Below are 21,965 nucleotides of genomic sequence, written 5' to 3'. Positions count from 1 at the left end.
AAAAAAAAAAAAAAAGTTTAAATTGAAAAATATTTCAACAGGGTTTTTTTTCCTTTTTCTCAATATTTCTTAGTTTACTTAAACTATATTTAAAATTTTACACATACCTATACCATTTAAACATACCGATGATGACCTGGAGAAGTAATTAAAATTTACAAACATGTCTTTCTTTCTTCAGTTCATGATTATAACAACCATTTACTGATAAAAAATTGATATTAATCATGAATATAAGCTTATAAAGTATCTCTCTGGCTCTCCCTTACAAACAAATAAAATAAACTGTGTTTTTAAGTTCCACATTTGAAAATTTGATTTCCGGAAACTTCTGTGATCAATGATTTTTTGAAACGTCTGGATCTTCGATTTCCGGAAACTTCCGGATCACTGTTAGCGAAAATTCCGGAAATCCGGATTTTTTCCGGAGCACAATCAGCCCTGGCATAGGCAAGAATCCTCGCACGTTAAACCGCCAGCGTCTTAAATCAGATTCCTGATGCATCGCCTAAAATAAAAAAGTAATTATATCGGCCTGTTGATATGTGCATTACGTGGATAATTCGCAATACATCGATGAGGCAAGAGAAACCGCGAGCGTCTTAGATCAGAGTCCTGATGCATTGCCTAAAATAAAAGTAATTATATCGGCCTGCCGATATGTGCATTAGGTCGATAAATCGCGATACATCGATTTAAAAATGTCTAAGAGTAGCGCTCTTTAAAATTGCCGCATCATAACAAAAACAAGAGCTTTTTTTTAAAAAATAAAAAAATGGGAAAGCCAAACGAAATAAAAACAACAAAAATCGTTCTCAATTTTTATAAGAAAAATTTAACGTTGAAAAATACACTTTAAGTGTTTCCCATCGCCGGATTTTTAGAAAAAATGACGAAAAAGAAGCTCTTTAAAATATGCTATCAAAATAAATAAAAAAAAAACACAATTAATCGAAAAAGCAAAAGAGAAACAGAAAATTTTTCTAAATTCTTAAGACAAAACTTGCAACGTAGAAATTCAATTTTCTATTTTACCGGTTATCTATTTATCTGTATAACTTTAAAAGAAAAAGTGGAGATAAAATATATCAGAAACGCTGTTAAATTGCCGCGCTAAGAAATAAAAAAACCCAGCAAAAGTGAAAATAGAAAGCAAACATTTCACTCTTTAAAAAAAAAATAGTGTCGATGAGAAAACGACTTTCCTGATTAAAATTATACTTCGCCGAATATTCGTAATATCCCTAATATTAAAAAAATGGAGTCACTTATAAAATTCACTTTCAGAAGAAAATCTGATACAATGAAAAAAATCCACTTTGCCTTGCGACGATCACTAGATGCTGATCCATTCCTTATATTTTTCATCAAGTGTCCATAAATTATAAAAAACACACTTTCCTGGCATTTCTAACATTTCACATTTGAATGAAGTATCAAAGCTACCATGTGTGCTATCAGAAGAATGAATTTCTCGAACCTATGGCTGTAGAAGGTCAATGCAGGTCTTCGGCTGATTAAGTACTTCTAAGTACTGTCTAAAAATAAGTCAAGACCTCTACCCACCTGCAGTATCACGCTCCCCTCTCCCCACACTAAATTTTTTTCTTTCAGAGTGTTCCAGAAAGAAATATTTTAATGAAAAAATTAATAAAAGAAAAAAAAAAACAATAAGGACGTGTTTTCTTCCACTTGCTTGTAACCCCTACCCTCACATACATTCAAAAAATTCTACCCTCAATGCAGGGTGTCATTCTAGGCGAAAGACGTACTTTTTAATTGTGGATATTTTCCTAAGATAAAAAAATTGTTCCAACCAACTAGTGATACTAGAAATTAAGGACTTTTAAGGACCGTGAATCAAAATTAAGTACTTATAGGGGCCCTTAATTTTCGAAATAAAAACTAAGCAGTTTATAAGGACTTTTAAGGACCGTGGGAACCCTGTTACACACTATTTAAAGAAATGACCCATAAAAAGGAATACAAAAACAGGGTTCATGCTCTACTTTAAAAATAAAATTCAAGTACTTTTCAAGGACTTTTTAAGATTTATTAAAAATTCTCAAGGACTTAAATTATAGTAAAAGATAGACTAAAATTTAAAATTTTAAACCAAAATGTCTTGACGATAATAGGTAGTTGAGGATAAATGTTACACGATAATAGCAGTACTGAAACATAAAACTTCCATTGCTCTGTAATCTAAGTGTAAAAAAAAGCAAAGGGTGATTGACATCAAGTCAAGGATAAAATTCATGATGCCTAAAAATGTCGGATTTGAATTTTATATAAGGCCTATTTTAAGCTAGGTATACAATCTCTGAATAAGCAAAGATTCGGACAAGTCATGAAGAGAAGAGGAACATTTCAAACAATCTATACAAAAATGAAAACAAAGTACACTCAAATTTATTTATAATAACAAATCTACAGTTAGAGTAAAGAAAATAGAAAACATACTACTTAAAATTATTAAAAGATATTTATTAGTACAAAACTCACGCATCTTAAATGATATGTAAAGAACAATGACTTTTGTAGTTATCATTAACAAATATAATAAATAATTTTTGAATGTCTGAGGTAAAATATGATTGAAAAAAGAATCAAATAAAGCGGACAAAAATAAAAAAAAAGCTGAACTTCTACTGTCACTGGGAAGATGGGGGGGGGGAGTGTTCAGGGGTCTGTCTAGGTTTTTCTGAGAGGTACCTATTTTGTGAGAATTTAGACATAATTTGTGAAAAATTAAAAATTATATTAAAAATTCAACACAAAAATATGGATTTATCGTTTCTTAAGGGATACAAAAATAACATTTTAAGAAAAAGTATTTTGTGAAACTACCGTTTTTCCTCAAATTGAATTTGTGAAACTACCGTTTTTTCTAAAGTTGAATTTGTGAAGGTACTGCTAAACGGTAGTAAATTCGGCCTGGACAGACCCCTGGTGTTCTACATATACTATAATATCAACGAGATATACAAAAACAACTCTGCCAGAAGATTTTTATTTAATATTTTATAAATATTTAAAGTGGAAGAAGCATTTAGACAGTGAAATTTAAATTGTTCTGAAATATAATTTTAAAATTTTGACCACTTCTCTATTAAAGAAAATTAATCAATTATTGTCCCAGCTTAATTAGGATTTTAAATTTATTACCGGTCAGCCATTTTAAATTGAAACAGTTGTCAACTTTCACCTTAAAATCTTCTGATAGATTCTTCCTAACAATTTTAGTCACTTTGACTGTTTTAATTAACCAATCATACTTGAATTTATTAAATTTTTTTCAGTAGCATTAATAGTACGCACTTTGTGTTTGCCTTTCTACTTGATTAAACGTCATCAAAAAAATTTTTTTTTAATTAACAATAATATATTTTCATAATATATTTAATGGTAGCTATGAATTTTTTTGGATTTCTAATTATTTTTTGCAGTATATATAGAATTGACTGTTTTAATTAAGCAATCATACTTGATTTTTTTTTGCCGTAGCATTAATCGTACGCGCTTTGTGTTTGCCTTTCAATTTGACAAAACGTCATCATAACTGAACTGACTAAAACGTAATAATAAAATAAAATTCTTTTAAATTAATAATAATGTATTTTTATAATAATATATTAAATAGTAGCTAAGAATTTTTTTTTGATTTCATTAACGAATTTTTGCAGTATATATAGAATTACTGTTAATATTTTTAATTCATTGAATTTAAAAATTTTATATTGCTTTTATTTAAAAGAAAAATAACAATTTACTAAGTTAGTTTTTTAAACTTTTATTTGTATTAGATTTAAAAAAAAATGCCTCTCAAAATGCAGGTAAGGTCAATACATTAAAGAAAGCATGTATTATTTGAAACACACAATTCAAATTTTCTGTCAAATAAAAATTTTATTTTTCTAAAGTAAGAAGAAACATAAAGCATTGCTTTACTGTTGTTGGCTAGCATATAATAATCCCCTTTCCCGGAATTGTGTAGAAGGGGTAGCAAATGAGTAAAACGAATCACCCCATTAAAAATAAAGTTCATGGGTCATCTTTAGAAGCCCCTTCTACAAGAAAGTATTATTCCATCATTTGCAACATGTCGCTATTGACGAGACCCATGGCTGAATGAATTACTTATTTCACCTCAATCTTTCTCACTGGCTAATACTTTTTTTCTAACAAATCAGTTAGGATTAAAAAAAAAAAAAAAAACGAAATGCGATAAACTTCAGGGGCCCCATTGGAACGCGGGGCCTGGGCCCATCCTTAAAAACGGATCTGCTCAGGAGGCTACTGCAGTGGGAAGAAGTTCCTTCCAAGTCCAACTACTCATATTTCTCTCTTTGAGTTAAAAGCAGGGACTACAATAGAGCCAAACCAGTCTTTGCTGAGGACCACGTTGACCAAAGAGGGAAACCGTGACTTGAGCAACTGATAAGCGTGGACAGCCAGGGCTAAAGAGAATAGAAGGGCTGGTTCACTCCTTTGTAGAAACCCTCGCCGTGCCAATCCTCTGATTTTCTCTAGTGACGTCACTTTGGCGCAAAGTTCCCACTTTTACTTCTAGAACGGAGCGTTCGGCCTCAATAGCTCTAACTATTATGGAAACATTTCTTTTTTTGACATATTCTAAGAAATTTTTTTTTTTTTCTATAATGACTTTCCTCACTTTTTGCAGTGAATTTACAAACATTTAAAACTATTATCGAAATGCCAGTTTGCGTGATTGCAACTTGCAAAATTTCTGATAAAAAAACAAAAGGAAAAAATATAATTTTCCGCATGTTCCCTAAAGTAAATGAACAACTATGTAAAGAATGGATTCCGAAATGACACAGTTAATATAAAACAGCAATACGTTTATTCTATCGTTAAGAACTTTTATAAAAATTCATTATCTAAATAGAAACCGTCTCGTTACTTCAAAAATAAAGGTAGGTGAAAAAAATTAAAAAATTGATAAAGTCAAAGAAAATTAAAATGTAAATAAAAAGTATAAATAAAATATATAGTTGAAATTCTCCTAATTTCATAACATATTTTAAATGTAGTTATTCTAAATATTTATGATTTTTTTAAAAAATTATATTCTCTAAAATTTAAATATCTATAAATTATATCATCATAAATTTAAATATCTATAAGCAATTGTAAAATTTCTAATGTCATTATGAGCCTAAATTATTATTTTGTTTCAGTAATTAGCGTTTAAGATTGATGTTCCCTAATGATTAAGTATGAACAAATTAATGGCATATTTTAAAACCAGGGATTCTAAATTTAACTCAACTTATTGTTATAAAAGAATATGTATAGTAGATAAAAAAAAGTGTCGGTCTATGCTTTCATTTTTCTTAATAATTAAAGTTAAAACTGAACTTTTTAAAATAAAGTATTTATAGTGTCATTTTCGTTAACTAGTAAAATATTTTTATAAGTTTAAAATGGTATTTTTTTTAATATAATGGCCAAGAGGGTTTTTTTGAACTATGTTTATGAATGGAAATAATGTGTTAACTACATCAAGTTTGAAAGCTCTTATTTTTACAAAGAGAAAGATGCAAAGTTATCATAATATCTTTGCTTGCGATCTTCCGAGATCTGTGGACACAGTGACGTCATGAGGAGGGAAATCGTAGCTTTAGCTCTAAGAGCGAAGTGAACTAGCCCTTCTATTCTCTTTAGTCCTTGTGGACAGCACACGTCATCATCAGAAAGGTAGAAAAGTCATTCTCTTGCACTTACGTGCGTCAGAAGTTAAACACAGAAATGGGGCGGTTTTTAAGAGTTTCAGATACTTTTCAAGGTCATTTTAAAATTTTCAAGGATTTAACATTATTTTCAAGTACTTCTAGGGGCCCTTGAAAATCAAAATGAAATTCAAGTACTTTTCGAGGCCGCAGGAACCCTGAAAAATGATTAAAAAACAAAGTACAAAAAATATGTTAACTTTTATTACTCATTGTCTTGGGTACAAAAATTTAAGGATGAGAAACTGAGAAAGAAGAAGCAAATAAGAAAAAATGCTACAATAGATGGTTTTAAAAAACGGTATTTTATGAAGACATTTCAAAATGAATATCCTCTCTTCTTTTGGTTCCTCGAAAAATAATATTATATGTCAATAAGCAAAGCAACATTTTGTTCACAGGGTTTTCTCTACTTTTATGTCTTTCAATTTAAAGGAAACATACTCTTTTCTCCTAATCACAAATTTTTGACATATGTTCCTCATTCAGCTCAGTGGATAGATGAGGGTTAAAAATCCTAGTGATGGCTGGCTTGCACTGACCACAGTGCTGAATATCCTCAGTTGTATCACGGGTTAGATCAGACTAACTGAGGGAGGTTTTCCTCTCCATGTCACACAAATGTGGGTTGGTTCCATCAAAAAGTCTTGCACGAAGTCTTCCAATATTCGTTCCCTTGTCTTCTGGATAGGGTTTGACAAGGCTACGAACATCCGTAGTCGTAAACCCGAAAATTCGGTTCGGCCGTTCGACCACGGTTATAAAATAAAATATGAGTAGGTAAAGTTCAAATCTATAAAAATAACTAATAACTGACATACATAGAATGTTTAAAATCATAAATAAAAATAGATAATAGAAGCAGTTTAAACTACTCACCGTGCAAAGTTTTTTGAGATCGGTTTATTTTTACCATATCGTTAGTAATTTCAAAGATTTTCCCCCCTAAATTAAGAATATAAACCCTAAAAGAAAGAGAGAAAAACATTAGACACATTTATTCAGTTTGAATCCATTATATATATATATTTACTAAGTGTTAATTTGTATGTATTTTCTTAAATATTCAGTGCATAGAAATACACTATCTGGCCAAGAGTATCCGGACACTCAGTGGTTATGGAGCGTCTTCAGGCACCTATTAATAATGATGTTGGTCCCCCCCTATTGCATCGATGACACAAATTTTGGAAGCTTTGTGATAGGACAGTTTGCAGTGATCGATTTATATGCTGGCTACCTAATCTGCGCTCTGATCGCCTGCAAGAACTCAGCTGTGATGGAAGTCCTATCAATTTATGCAACTCCAATAAATAAATGCAATATTTTCCAGTTATGACTTCAAAAAGCATATATATATTTAACAAAATATTATAAATTTCATGTTAATGGTTGCAAAATATACTAAATATTTTACACATAAGGATTTTGTAGGAATTTTTATAGTTATCAAAATAGAACTTGCTTTATTTTCCTGTTTCAATTAAATGATCTTAAAATATCATTCAAAACTTTGAATAAGCATTTAATTCACCAAAGATAGTTTTATTTTTTTGGTTAATGGCGGTCTATTTCCCATTGACCTCAGAAATGCTACTCTCTTCTCGTTACCCAGTGAGCACCAATGGCTAAGCGGTGGAGTAGCGTTGGCCACGGCATACAACCACAAACTCGTAAACCAAAGATAGTTAACTGTTTATTATAAATGAGGCTCGCTTTATTAGGTATTAATAACAATTGTTATAATATTCAAACAAGCAATAATCTGGACAAAAATTCTGTTTCAAAAAGGTTTTTTTTACGAAACTTACTCAATTTTAGTGAATTTTCAAAAATGTACAAAAAACAGGAGAAACTGGCAAACGAAAGTAGAGTTTGCAGCTATGCATCACTTTTATTTAAAGATACTTACACAGGGTGAGTAGCCAAATATTTCAATAAGCACCCTTTAAGTTCTTTTTAAGCACTATATACATTAGCAAAATAATTTTCAAAGACTTGACACGATCATGATAACTTTTTTCTGGATTATATTAGCCGTGATAAAATGATCGAGAGATTTTTCGGTTCGATTTCAGAGGGTGAAGCCTGAGAATATCTTGCAGCCACTAAACCCAGCTCAGTATATGAACATTTAATCAAACAAGTAAAATGCTTGGCAGTACACCGAAATGTGTTTGAAAATGTTGATAATGTAAAAAACACTGCATAATACGAAGCAAAAAGAGTAAAGAATCTCATTTTCAAAAGGGGAACACTCACTGAAACAAAAAGCTTCCCTTACCAATTCTTTGATCAACACATTTTATTAATAGGAACAAAACATAATACAAAAATTGAAAATTTTTTGCACATAAAAACATTTAATTTACTATCATGAGTAATCTCAGGGCAAATGAAAAATATAGGTTTTTGCATGATAGTTTTTAAAACAAGAGACAACACAAAGTGATATTCTCCAAACGCCACTGGAATATGTACTTTTTTTCTATGCAAATTCAGCAACACACAAAATACATGTGCAATCCCACAGCAAAACTCCCAACCAATATTTGGAAAACTTCCAATAGCAGTAGTTAATATTTGCTTCTGATCGAATAAAAACTTAATGAAACAAAACCTACCGACAAATTCTGCTATGCATGAGTTTTCACGCAGAACTCATTCTAGGCAGAAAAAAGGGCAGGGGGCAAAAGTTAAAAAAAGGGCATTATTATTCTAAAAAGGCAATAATTTCTTTCTATGGGCTTTACAAGTCTTATTAAAAAACATTGTAAATTAGTAAAAGAATTTTTTTTTAAACTTTACCAACAGTAGCAAAGCAATCATATTAATAACTAATTTTTATTAATAAATTAGCATTTATATTGAGTTAATGAGCTAATTAGCTTAGTAGTAATTCATTTAAAATGCACGTATATATTAATAAAATAATAAATGTATGTTTTTAAGTGTCTGTAGTTATGATTTAATAATTAAAATCATTAATAATAATTATGATTTAATGATAGTGGAAGTAATTGCAAACTTTCAAAGACAAGTACAAGGGGGTGTGATGGCTATTTTTCCTTTCCCATATAAATCTATGTATTGACAGCAATGACAAACTAAATAAAAAGAGTTAAAAATAACAAAAGTTTAAGAAATCCAATGTAGAGTTCGGAGAAAAAAGGGTTGAGAAAAGAAAGAACAAAAAGGGCATGGAGTCTATTACATCAGGGTGGATTCCTTTGACTGCCTAGAATAAGCTCTGTTTCACGGGATAACAAATAGTTGCTCGGTCATCCCGATAGTCATCCCGAGTTAACAAGAGTTAACTCGGGATGATCAGGGAAGCTGTTAAGGGCTTTTAAAAAACGAAAATAAGCACTTTTTAAAAACGCCATGCAAGTATTTTTTTTTGTCGTCAGAGTTTATGTAAGAGGATAGACGCAAAATCAATGAACTTCCATTTTAAAGGAGACAAAAGAATCAAATACAAACTCTTTGGATTCAATTTTTTTTTCAAGTTCAATAATTTTTTCTCCCTCTAATTCTTTCAAAGCTTTGGTAATTTCCTTGGCATCTTTTTTGAACGATTTTCCAATCAACGCCATTTGAGGTTGAACTTCCGTCACTTGAACAGTTCTCTGTGGATTGTGCATTAAGGATAAAGTGAGCTATAAACTTATTCCACAGCAGCCAACAAACATAGGAAAAAGTTCAGTAGATTTCACGAAATAGTATAAACCTCATGATAGTTGTTGTATAATTTATTAAAGAGTTTACACATAGGGGATTTTATAGTCATCACGAAATAGTATAAACCTCACGATAGTTGTTGTATAATTTATTAAAGAGTTTACACATAGGGGATTTTATAGTCATCAAAATAGAAAAACTGCAATATTTTCCGGACATAATTGGCAATAAATATTATTGAAACGTTGTGAATTATATTTACTCTTAATTTTGAATATTAATAGGTATTTAATTCATAAGAAATAATTTAGATTTTCTTAAAATTAATTTAAAAAGAGAGTTCTGAGCTAAACTGAACATTTTTGATGGTTTTCATTTGATGGTAACCATCAATAATTCCATCATGAACCATTATATTTTTTGATAGTAACCAACATAAGTAACCATCACTCCAATGTAGGACTTCAAACTGATTTACGATGGTCCAATATAAGAATAGCAACTTGTTTTGATGGTTTGTTCATGTTGAACCAACAGAAATTTCAATCATGGTTTCTTAGAAACCAAATCTTGGAATGATTATGAGAAACCATCGTCTCAATGTTCTGACTGATGGTGCAACATAAAAAAATTTGTTTTGATGGTATATTAGTGCTGAACCAACATAATTATTATTAAATCATCATGAAAACGCATTTTTGTACCTTTATGGACCATCACGAACTTCCATCTTAGAAATCAAATGCTTAAACGAACAATCATCATTACACTAGAGATCACGATGATCAAAAAAAATAACTACTTGAGCTGCTGAACCAACAAGATTTCCCTTTAAACCATCATCATTGTTCAATAGAGTCAAACTTATCTACCATCACATAGGGTAATCAGGTTCTTCATTTAAATTTATATGCTTGTGAAAAATGATACATAATTAATTTGAAATTTTTTACTTCAGTGTCAGACATAAATTTCTCAAATTGGATAGAAATTTAAGTTAATGACTGAAAACTACTTTAATTTTAATGCTATAAATATTAATTTTCAATTAAATTCAAAATGTCTTCCTGTTGGAATGGACGGATTAATATGTTTTATAACATTTTCCATCTTATAAAAGTTAGTTGAAAAATCACTCATTTTAACTATGCAACGTATATTAACAATGTATTAACATCAGTGTAATATATTAACAACAATATAAATAAAACTCATATTTAAGCAATATTTTCATTTAAAATTAATTTCAATATATTAATCATTTTAAAAATAATAGAAAAAAAAAATATGGGAAAAAATGATGAAAAAATTCACTATTTTTATATCCAATAAAAAAATTCGATTGAAAAAAAAAACACTGTACATTAAAAGGGGGAAAAAAAACTTTTTACTGCATTATTAGCCCATAACAAATTTTTAATGGGGAAAATTAATTTTTCTGGGAGCAGGAATAATGATAATAGCTTTATTTATTGCCTGCATAAAATTAAATAATCCTTTTATTGCAGACCATATTTACCGATATGACCTTTACTTCTATTTGGCAGCATAGCTAGCAGTGAACAAGAAAGAGCATATGTCTGGTTATAGCACAAAAGATGGGCCAAATGTTTAGAAATTTTTTTTTATATGAATTCTAGAATCAGAGTTCGTGATTTTTTGATTCTTTTAAAAAAATAAATTAAAAAAAAATCAGATTTTTTTTATTTAAATCGGATTTTTTTAAAAATTTAAATCAGATTTTTTTGATTTTTATTCAAACACATTGTAAGAACTTTAATTTACGATTAAAAATACTTTATAAATGTTGAATCAAAATTAAATTAATATGAAAGCAATGTTATAACAATATTTTAGAAGCTCTAACTTACTAATATAATTTTTCATTATAATACATAGCTTTGAATGCATAGCAACCATTTTGAAACAAATGCATAATTGAAATTTGAAGACTAGATCAAATAGAGAATTTAATGAAAGGGGTCTGTCTAGGTTTTTCTGAGACGTATATTTATTTTGTGAAAATTTAGACATAATTTGTGAAAATTAAAAATATTAAAAAATTAACACAAAAATATAGATTTATTCGTATCTTACGAAACACAAAAATGAAATTTAAAAAAAAAAAAAGTATTTTGTGCAACTATTGTTTTTCCTAAAGTTGAATTTGTGAAGGTACTCTAAGCAGTAGCAAATTTGGCTTGGACAGACTCTTTAACTATTAAATTTAAGTTTCAATTAGCAAACCATAATTTTAATTTAAAATTGTAAATTTTTTTTCTCTTGATTTTTAATATGACAAAATAAATATAACAGATTGTGTTTATAAATGTAGTCACTCATCAAAAAATAAATATTTAATCTATGTATTTTTATATTAAAATATTCATTTTTAATTCTATGTCAAAATAGATCAGCTAAAATTTTTTTTTACAAAACCTATGCACTCATTGGAATTTTTTTTCACGAAATTTCTTTATAGAAAATTTGATAATGTCAAAGATACTGTAAACATATTATGAGAAAAAAATACCAGTTAATAACTTTATTGCGTCAAATAGACTTTGAAAGAGAAGAATGACACTATATCAGGAAAAAGTATATCAATTCATTAACCTTTTTTTTTTCTTTTTATTTTTGGCATATTAAGGTATAATTCTTTTTAATATAACCTCAAGCTTTAGAAATATACATTTTCCACCAATAAAATATAATGTAGATTTTAATTCCATGCTGTTTCAATCAAAAGGTAGAATTTTAAATAAGATTATTTGCATTTTTTTTTCGAAATTCATGTCTATTAATTACTTTCTACAGCTATGCAAGTATATATTAAGACAGTATTAAATGTGTACTTTAATCTGTACTTTCAATCTCAAGAATCAAAAGATTTTTAAAAATGTAATTTCAAATGTGTTGGAATTTAACACACCAAGAAAGAAAGCAATTTCGTTAACTAAAATTAATTAACACAGCAATTTATTTAAAATAAATTTTAAAACTAAGAAAAGAAAATAATAAAAGTATCAATAATTTAAAACACTGTTTTTTAACTTTTAAAATCAATATCTGTATTAAAAAAAATCAGTTGATTTAAATCAACGAACCCTGCCTAGAAAACATTTTTATCTCTTTTTAATACCCCCCTCTTCAGTTTCGTTGACCAATTACAGGCCCAATAAATAACAAATAATTTTTATCCCATTTACCTAAAAATTGAATAGGATGTGAGTAGGACTGGGCTATAAATCGATATATCGCGACATATCGATTCAATGCCTGTATCGGCAGGCTGATACAGCGACTTTCATTACAGGCGTTGCATCAGAAATCTGATTTAAGCCGTCGAGTAAAGAAGATGAACATTATAGCGATATAAGACACGCAAGGATCTCTTACGATCCGATGCCAACTCGTGCTGGGGAAGACGATGTACGTATCGTTTTTATTGAAACGGCCTTGATTGATGAGCGGTAGAATCAGAATCAGTTTTGAGAACATACATCGTGATCTTGCATGTTCGTTTCCGCACCTCTTATTTTTTCTTTCTTCTTTGTCGAGACTTGATATCATTTCTTGTAGATTATTTTCAGTGAGACTGACTTTGTGATCACCCTTCTGAACGTAATCTATTATTGAAAAGAATATATAAAGAAGTGTTTCTTAATTAGGTAAATTTTTTTTTGAAACAAAACTTTCTTATTTAATTTTAAATGTGAAAATTAATTTTGATATTATATATTTAAGTATTATTTTACAGTATTGAATTTATTACAAATGGAAATCTAATTTAAGGTGCCCATAAAGAATTAAATAAAAAAGTAATTAAATTTCTTAGGCTATTTTTTACTTTATTTTAATTTATTGAAAACTTTTTGGATAAAATAATAATTTAATGTGTTTTTATAACTGATTTTAAATTTATAAATCTTTAGTTGTTTTCATTTTTATAAATAAAATTACAACAAAACTTATTTTTCCTCTATTGAATTTGGACATAAGTCAATCAACTTTGTTTATTCAAAAAAATTAGTAATGTTTGCGATTGCGACTTCTTTTTTTAAAATCATTTAGCACTTCGTTTTATTAAAGAGTATAATCGTGTTTTTTAATTTTTTTTTCAATATTGCCAGTTGAATATATTATCGAATATCATAATTCTTTTGTTTTTAAGAAATTAAACCTTACTTTGTTTTTTCATTCAGAATTCTAATTATTCAATTTAACTTTATTATTTATGTGAAATAATAATGATAAAAAATAGTGTTGCTTCAAAAGTGTTTTTTTTTTCTCCTGTTTAATTTATTTAGCACTTTGTTTTAAGCATACAAATAATTTTTAACAAACTTATTTTTTAAATCTTCTTTCTATATTGTTAGGTAAATATATTGATAAATTTCAATTTTATTTATTTTTTTATTATTTATTTTTAAACTAAGAAATCTTTTGTTATTTGCGCGATCATTTTTAGAAAATATAACATTAATATCTTTCTTAAGCAAAACATAGACACCAAATTCATAAATTGATTTAAATCCATCTGAGTATGAAGTTTTGATAGAAATCCGACTTTCTGCGACTCACAAGTAAATGAATTTCAAAAATACTATATCGCGATACATCGCTATATCGCGATGCAAAACTGAAGATGCATCACAATATAAAATTTCTTATATCGCCCAGTCCTAGATGTGAGTTGTTGTAGTTTGCTATGCAAATAGGTTTAATATTCTTTTTCGCAAAATTTTTTTCTCTACTCATATAAGTAAATAAATAAATTCCTACTTTTTTTTTCTTTAAATACATACATTTTTCAAGCTCTAAGCAAATTGATTGATTTTAAATGTTCTAAATGAAGTTAAATTGTTATTAAAAAATATTAACCTCAAATAAATAAATAAAATTAAAAAAATACATAAAAACTTCATTGATCTCAATTTTAAGTTATAATATAAATAGCTTAAAGTACAACATAGATGCACAAATTTTATTAGGTTACTGAGGTGAAATACATAATTTTAAATTAACCTTAAGCAATATTTATATTGTTTCTCTTCATATTTTACTTCATTTTATAAAGAAAAGGTGAAATAAGAGATGAAAATAAATAAAAACAAATGTAATGAAAAAAAAAAGCAGCTGTGTCTGACTGAGAGATGTGTAAAAATAATAAATTATCCATTTACAATAAAAATATTTATTATCAAAATCTTACTTTAAACAGAAAAAATAAGTTGATTATATTAAATCCTAGTGCTACAGTACAATTTGGTGTCGCACATAAAATATCAAAAGTGTATCTTGAGAATTTTTTTTTGTAAATCGAAATGAGAAATGTTTCTACATATTTGTGCAAGATAACCTGCTTTGTTATAGTTTACTTTAATTATTATTTTTTCCATTTCCTATTATTAGCGGGAAATTTAAAAAAAAAATGTAGCCTTTCATTTGATAGCCTATAACTTATTGAAAACTGATATTCATAAGTTAAAAATCATTATTTCTAAATCTTAAAATTTTACCTTGGAAATGATACCTAGTTTACTTAATATTAAGTTTAAAATTTTTGTCATCTGGCTGCCCAACTTGAAACCTGTCCCTGTACAGTGCAGAAAAAAAAAGTTTTGTTTTCCTTCTTTCTAATAAAGAAATAGAAATAAATTTTTTTTCTATTCTAAGTTTATCTATAATTTAACATGTTTTCCATACATTCCTTAGTTTTTGCCAGTTTTTTGGGGTAAAAGGCGAAACAATTTCAGAAATATCAAAATAAAAGTTATCATGAAATTCAGAAAATCAGCAACAACTTTGCTATTAGCGATTGGTTGGCTTTGCTGAGAAAAAATAATTCCTTGGACAAAATTTTTCAGAAAAAGAGTACAAGATAATATCTCTAATTAAATCATAACTTATTATTTTTTGGAGAATTTCATTAAGTTAAAAATACTAAAGCATTTTGAATAATTTTGTTAAAAGAAAAAAATACCCCCAAACCATCGGAACAAACTCGAACAATTAATGAATTTAGCCCACAGAATAAAAGATTAAAAAAAACTCTACCAGGGTTCCCACTCAATTTTTAAAAAACACTTCAAGGATTTTTCAATGACTTTAAAGGTCCTAAAATCACATTTTTCAAGGACATATATTCAGTATCACAATTATATGCTAAATTACATTTCAACTAGAGTTTACAATTACGTAGAAACAGGAATTGTTTATTTTTAAAACACAATGCTTATTTGACAAAAAACAACAACTTATTTATTAAATTTACCATTTAATAATACAAATAGTCGATAGTTACATTGCTGTTTCAAATCGCTTTAAAAAATTCCAATGGACTAAAAAATAAAAAAAAAACTCCAATTGACAGAGCCAACTAGTCAACATTTAAAAACTTGCATCAGTGAAACTTTTCTTGAAAAATTTAAGGAAGTGAAATAATGAAATTGAGTGAATAAATAACACATATTACATTAAACAAGCATATTAAAATTGATAAAGTTTGTGTAATTGCACAGTTATTAAAATATAAAATTTTTTTCAATATGTTAGATCAAATTTTAGGTTACAGGAAATGTATATAATTAGATAAAAAATGAAAATATATTCATTTAACATATTTGTTTCAATTTTAATAACAAATTATCTATTTTGTTACTTCAGAAAATGAGTAATGTATTTTAAACATAATAAAATCTATTGCAGAACAATATTTTACAGAAAACTAACTAAGACTTACCAAGCTTTATTTTCTTTAAAATATATCCATAAAATGAGAAGCATGACTTTTAAAATTTTGTGAATATGCGTAATTTTCACTAAGCATAATTTTGAAATCGCATTTATACGAATCTAGATACACCATATGTAAATCAAAATTATAGGAAAAGTGAAGTAAGTCTCAAAGACTACGTAAATCACGTATCACAATGTGTGATTTGTAAATTGAAATTGAATTGCTGTTTATGTTTCTTAAATAGGAACAATATGAATAGCAAATGACATAAAACACACTAACTAACAAGACGTAAATCACAATGTGTGATACATAAATCACATCAATATGAATTTTGTTGCGTGATTAGCTAATAGTTTTCATACAAATTGTGATCATTATGATGAAAACAGCAATTTCTGATTCAAAAGGTGCCTAATATAGAACAGCTATGTGTGATTCTTAAATCATTTTGATGAGAATTGCAATTCTTAAATCTCTGTTTTGTGAATCACAATGCGTGATTCGTAAACTACTAGAATGAAAATTGTGAGGCACGATTCTGAAATTACTTCAATAGGTATCACATTATATGATTCAGAAATAATTTTAATTGAAACCATGATGTGTGGATCCTGATGAGTAACTTGCAAATCAGTTTACAGTAATATTCGATATGTGATTCATTAATCACTTTCACTTAAATGGCAATTCGCAGAAAATTTTATATGAATTCCGATCCGTAAATCACGAGTCGGTTTAATGTGAATCATGATGTTTATTCAAAATCAATGAAACCTGTAGAACTAAATTTTATTTAGTAACAGTAAAAACTAAATATAAAATTTGATTATAAATGATAAAAAACTAATTATCCTTTGCACATAAATTAAAAGAAAAAATAGGATAACAATATTAACCTGTCGTAATAACGAAGTTAACTCATTGAACATATTATTAAATCGATGAAACACTAAATATCATTCGAAAACTATGACCACAAAACCTAAAATTTGCTAGAAATTTCAGCTTTCAAAACATCAGAGAGATGAACAATAATCTGGAGTGAAAAGTTCTATCACCGGAAAGACTATCAAATAGTATAGGACCGTCAAGAATTTAGTTGGTAATAAAAATAATTGCAAATACTAAGATAAAGAAAAAAGGATACAGATTCCTTCAATTGTCCTTCAGCGTTCAACTTCACTCCGGTCGCTTTCGTGTGCTGAGTTAAATCATAGCAAGATCTATCCGCACAACCCACACATTCGATCCATCCCTTAAACATAAAAACATGTATATAGTTGTTGGTGGTGGCCATTAAGGCAGAGGGGGCGCCACCTATAGCTGAGAATTCGACGTCTGCCACACTCATTTATAGGACGGAACCATTAATACATCCATCCATAGATAGTAATTTTGACCTGAAGCAGAGAACGATCTATCTCCAATTCCCCAGAGGCATAATTTGTTTTGAGAACATGCTCAACAGATTTAACGCACACCATTTACTGGACAAGGAGTCCGGTTGCTGGACTCTAGTTTGTCAGAACGGGAGTTTTAATCAGTTACTGCTTCAGATCATCAACTAATTTCTTTTTTCATTAAAGGCCTCTCTGAACTGAACGTCATAAGGAGGAACCCCCAGAACAGCTGATATTTTTTAATGCTGAAGGTAAAAAAAATATTTTTTAACGCGTCCCAAAAAGAAAAATAATCTTAATTAGGATCTGTGCAGAAATAAAAGTTTTTTTTCTTTCTATCGTTTAAAGTTCTTAATTTATAACATAAAATCAATAAAGAATATTTTCAAAAACTTGACATAATCATGATAAAAAAACTAGTTTCTAATAAATATTGCAGAGAAAATTGTGAAAAATCATGTTTTCTCTAAAAAAAAAAAAAAAAAAAAAAAAAAAAAAAAAAAAATTTAAAACGACAATTGACATGGCACAGAAAAAAAATCTCTTTTTAAAGAATAGAAAATTAAGTACTTTAACAAACCCCGAATAAAAAATCCCTTTTAAGCACTTTTTAAAAACGCTACACACACTGTTTGTAACATTACAAAGTCAAATTATTTTCGATTTGAGAAAAGCTTTAATTCATTTGTTTATTTTATGTTGCTAAAGTAAAACGTTTTTTTTGCACAAAATTTTAATTTTGGGGATTTAAGTTTTAAAATATAAAAACAATGCTTTATTTCATAAAAATATAGTAGAAATTATCAAGCAGTTTATTATTTATTTGACCCTATGAATATAGTTAAGAACAAAATTTATGTGCTCAATTTTTGAATATGAGTGAATTTAACACGGAATATCTATATATAAAAAAAAAAATTTCTTTTAAATTTTATAAAAGCAAACTATAATTTTAACTTTAATAGATTTCAAGGAAATTCCTGTATATGAATACAATTTGTTGTTTTTTATTTATTTCTTCAGACAAAAATTATAATGTGTTTATGGAATTTGTACTATAAACTAATTTACTACTACAAATTTGGAAAGTCCATTTCTAAAGATTGGGTAAGTTTTAAAATTAACATACAATAAAACTCCTTTTCCATGTAGACATTGATTTCTAATATAATTGGTAATAATAATTGGTTTCTAGATATTACTAACTTCACTATTTCAATGAATTTTTCAACATTTCCATACATTTTAACCTTTTACACATTTAAATTAAAATTTAATGCATTTTAAATTTGAAAAAATGCAACTTATTTTTCTTACATTTTTCAAATGAAATTTAAGGTTACTTTAAATTTCTGATTACCTCGAAATGTACTTAAAAACCGTAACCTTTTTCTGTTTTGAACTTTTCTCTTATTACTTTTCCAAACCATAACTCATTACTTTTGCTTAAAGTACTTTTATTTGTTAACAAAATTTTGTATGATAACCAAATAGTGCACTGATTTTAAACAGTTCTTTTTTTCTTTCTTTTTTGTCACGGCACACTTTTAACAATTTTGAAATTTGATGTCACACAAAAAAAAAAGTTTAAAAGTTGTTTATTTACCTATAATACACTGTTATACTTACTAGAAAAACATGTTTACTAATGGATTAATTACAAGTAAACTGTTATTTTTGCTATTTTTTTTTACATTAAATACTTTTCTTGGAATTCCTCGTTAACTTGTTTTTTTGCTAATTATTAATTGTTAACAAGTTTTTTTTTGTGAGTTATCCTTTGTTAGTTTGTTTTCATAACTATAATTTGCATAGTTTATTTTAATGGTTAACTTTTATTTCCTTTTCTAAGTTAATATTCAACTTTCTTTTGTTATTTAATAATTTTAATAGTTAATTTCCTACTTATCAGAATTACTTTTCCTTCTTATCAGATTGTCAGAAACAGGACTATCGCCGACAAAGATGTTCACGCCGTTAAAGAGTGCAAAAATTATAAGTATATATATATATATATAATATATCATATACATATACTTTTCTTAAATTTACACTTTACATGTAATAAAAAAATTTAAATAATTTTTACTACATCATTTCTAAAATTTGGTGGCATAGTGGTTGAGAATCATCGGACAAATGTAAGAATAGATAATTTAATATTGTATAATGTATGCATTAATACATATATATCATATATGTATTAATTATATATGTATAAATATATATGTGTAATTATATGTGTAATGTAATTATATAATATTACATATATTAATATAAAACAAATACATAATTATTTGTATTAATATAATGTGCAATAATAATACATAATGCAATATATAATTTCTTTTAATTTAAACTTCATTCATAATTAAAAAAAAGCATTATAATTTTTACAATATCCAATATTTGGGGGCACAAAAAAATGCCACAGCAAAGTGGTTGAGAAGCATTGGATTAATATAAGAATATATAATTTTCATAGTGTATAATGCATTAATACATATCATATATGTATTATACACATATAAATATAAAATATACAAACATAAAATAAATATATATGTATTAATTTAATATGTAACAATAATACAATTATAATGCAATAGATAATATTTTTAATTTAAACTTAATAAAAAAAAAGCATTTCTAAAACGCACAAAAGTGTTTGAGATGGACAAAAGTATATATACTTACATAAGATGTTTTGATTTCAGCATCCCAACAATCTGTTGCATAATGAGCCATCTCATTTGACATGTGTTGACGGAAACGGAGTTTTTCAGAATTTATCCCTACTGCCATCAAAAAAAGATGAATTCTGGCCATAAAATAACCCAACGTTTCATTTGCTACAATTCCCTAAAAATGCCAAGTTCAAACTTTATAAGAAATGTGAATGAGATATTCAGGCATGAAAGTGGACAAAAATAAAAAAAACTGAACTTTTACAATGCAGGCCACTGAGAGGAGAGGGGGGGGGAGGAGTGCTCTATATCAGCAGTTTCCAACAGGCGGCTCGGGGGCCGCATACAGACCGCGAAGCCCCATTTTTTTGTGGCCCGCGGACTAAAATATATTAGTTGTAAATTTTTTTGCAGACAATTTTAGTAAAAAATCTATATGGGTTTAAAATACTTTTCTCGTTTATAGAAACCCAATTTCTTCGTTTTTGCGAAATTTAACATACCAACGGTGCAGAAAAATTCATTTTCTCGGGTTTTGCATTTAAGAAAATATTTATTCAAATACAAAAATAATCGTGTATGTTGCTCTTTTTTATTTCATTTTTTTCGTATTTTGTGAATATAATTCAGCATGTGTGCATCAGAAATTTTCCCGAAGAAATTCTCCAATTTAGCTTTTTGAAACCACTCATTTTGGACTAAAATACATTTGTACACACACATTTGGAAATTTTAATTTAAGATGTAAATATCTATTCTCTGGTGGTTGTAGCAGACAAACCTCAGTTTTTTCATTAAACATTTTGTGTGGTACTATGCAAGTTTTAATACCAACCTTTTTCAAGTTTTATATCTTAACAATTAGATATCTGTTGCACATTAATTGTTTAATACATGGGTGCACATTAAAGTTATTGTAGCCCGAATTTGTATCATTTATTCAATATCTTTTTAAATATTATTTGTAACAATTAAGTATTTTCTAAAATCTACTTCTTATTTTAATTTGTAATTCAATACTTTTGTTTTGTACAACTTGGTAAAAATCTGACAGTAATATTTAATGTTCCTTCAAACATAAAGGAGTCCTGCATGAAATTTTGATAAAGTTGCGGCCTGCTATTTGATTTGTGCTTTTAATTGTGGCCCCCGGTCTCATGCAAGTTGGAAACCACTGCTCTATATGATACTGAGATTTATAAAAGCAACTTTTAACTATGCTGGGAGATTTTCAATTAATATCACAGGCCTGCGATGAAAAAAATACAAGGGGTCTGATAGCTGAACTTAATGTATTTTTTGGTGCTGAAATGGAAAATAATAATGAAAAATGTCCATCACATCACGTTTTTTAGAAAAATTCAATTTTATTGGAATTTTTATGAACATTTACCATAAAAAAATTTTCATTTTTGAATTTCTTCCTTTTTTGATGGACCAGCATTCTACTTTGGTCAAATCTACAAAAGTACCCCTCTATCACTACTTCCTGTCACCGTTCCTCTCTCTGTAACAATCTCTCTCTACCAATAGCGTCGCGAGAATCCTTATCTATGTCAGCTGACCTCTCAGAAGCACTAGCAAGCGTTATAGGGAGACATTTTAAAGTTTGCTTTTTTCTGTGCGTTTCGTGAAACATGGCTTTGAGTTCAAGACATTGTGAAAATTTCCCAGATGACTTTTGTTATACATGCGG

General features: G+C 27.9%; 1 protein-coding gene across 1 annotated transcript in view; it reads right to left on the bottom strand.

Moving 5' to 3' along the window:
* The window catches only part of LOC107446982 (glycine--tRNA ligase), a gene marked incomplete at its 5' end in the record, with an annotated part of 50,997 nt that overhangs the window by 16,701 nt on the left and 12,331 nt on the right, over window positions 1-21,965 (bottom strand). The window contains 4 exon segments of the mRNA XM_043055165.2: window positions 6,636-6,721; window positions 9,240-9,385; window positions 17,330-17,437; window positions 20,280-20,444. Coding sequence (XP_042911099.2) covers window positions 6,636-6,721; window positions 9,240-9,385; window positions 17,330-17,437; window positions 20,280-20,444 — 505 coding nt within the window.

Source organism: Parasteatoda tepidariorum, chromosome 8 (genome assembly GCF_043381705.1).
Source record: "Parasteatoda tepidariorum isolate YZ-2023 chromosome 8, CAS_Ptep_4.0, whole genome shotgun sequence".
NCBI lineage: Eukaryota > Metazoa > Arthropoda > Arachnida > Araneae > Theridiidae > Parasteatoda > Parasteatoda tepidariorum.
This window is presented reverse-complemented; position numbering and strand designations above follow the sequence as displayed.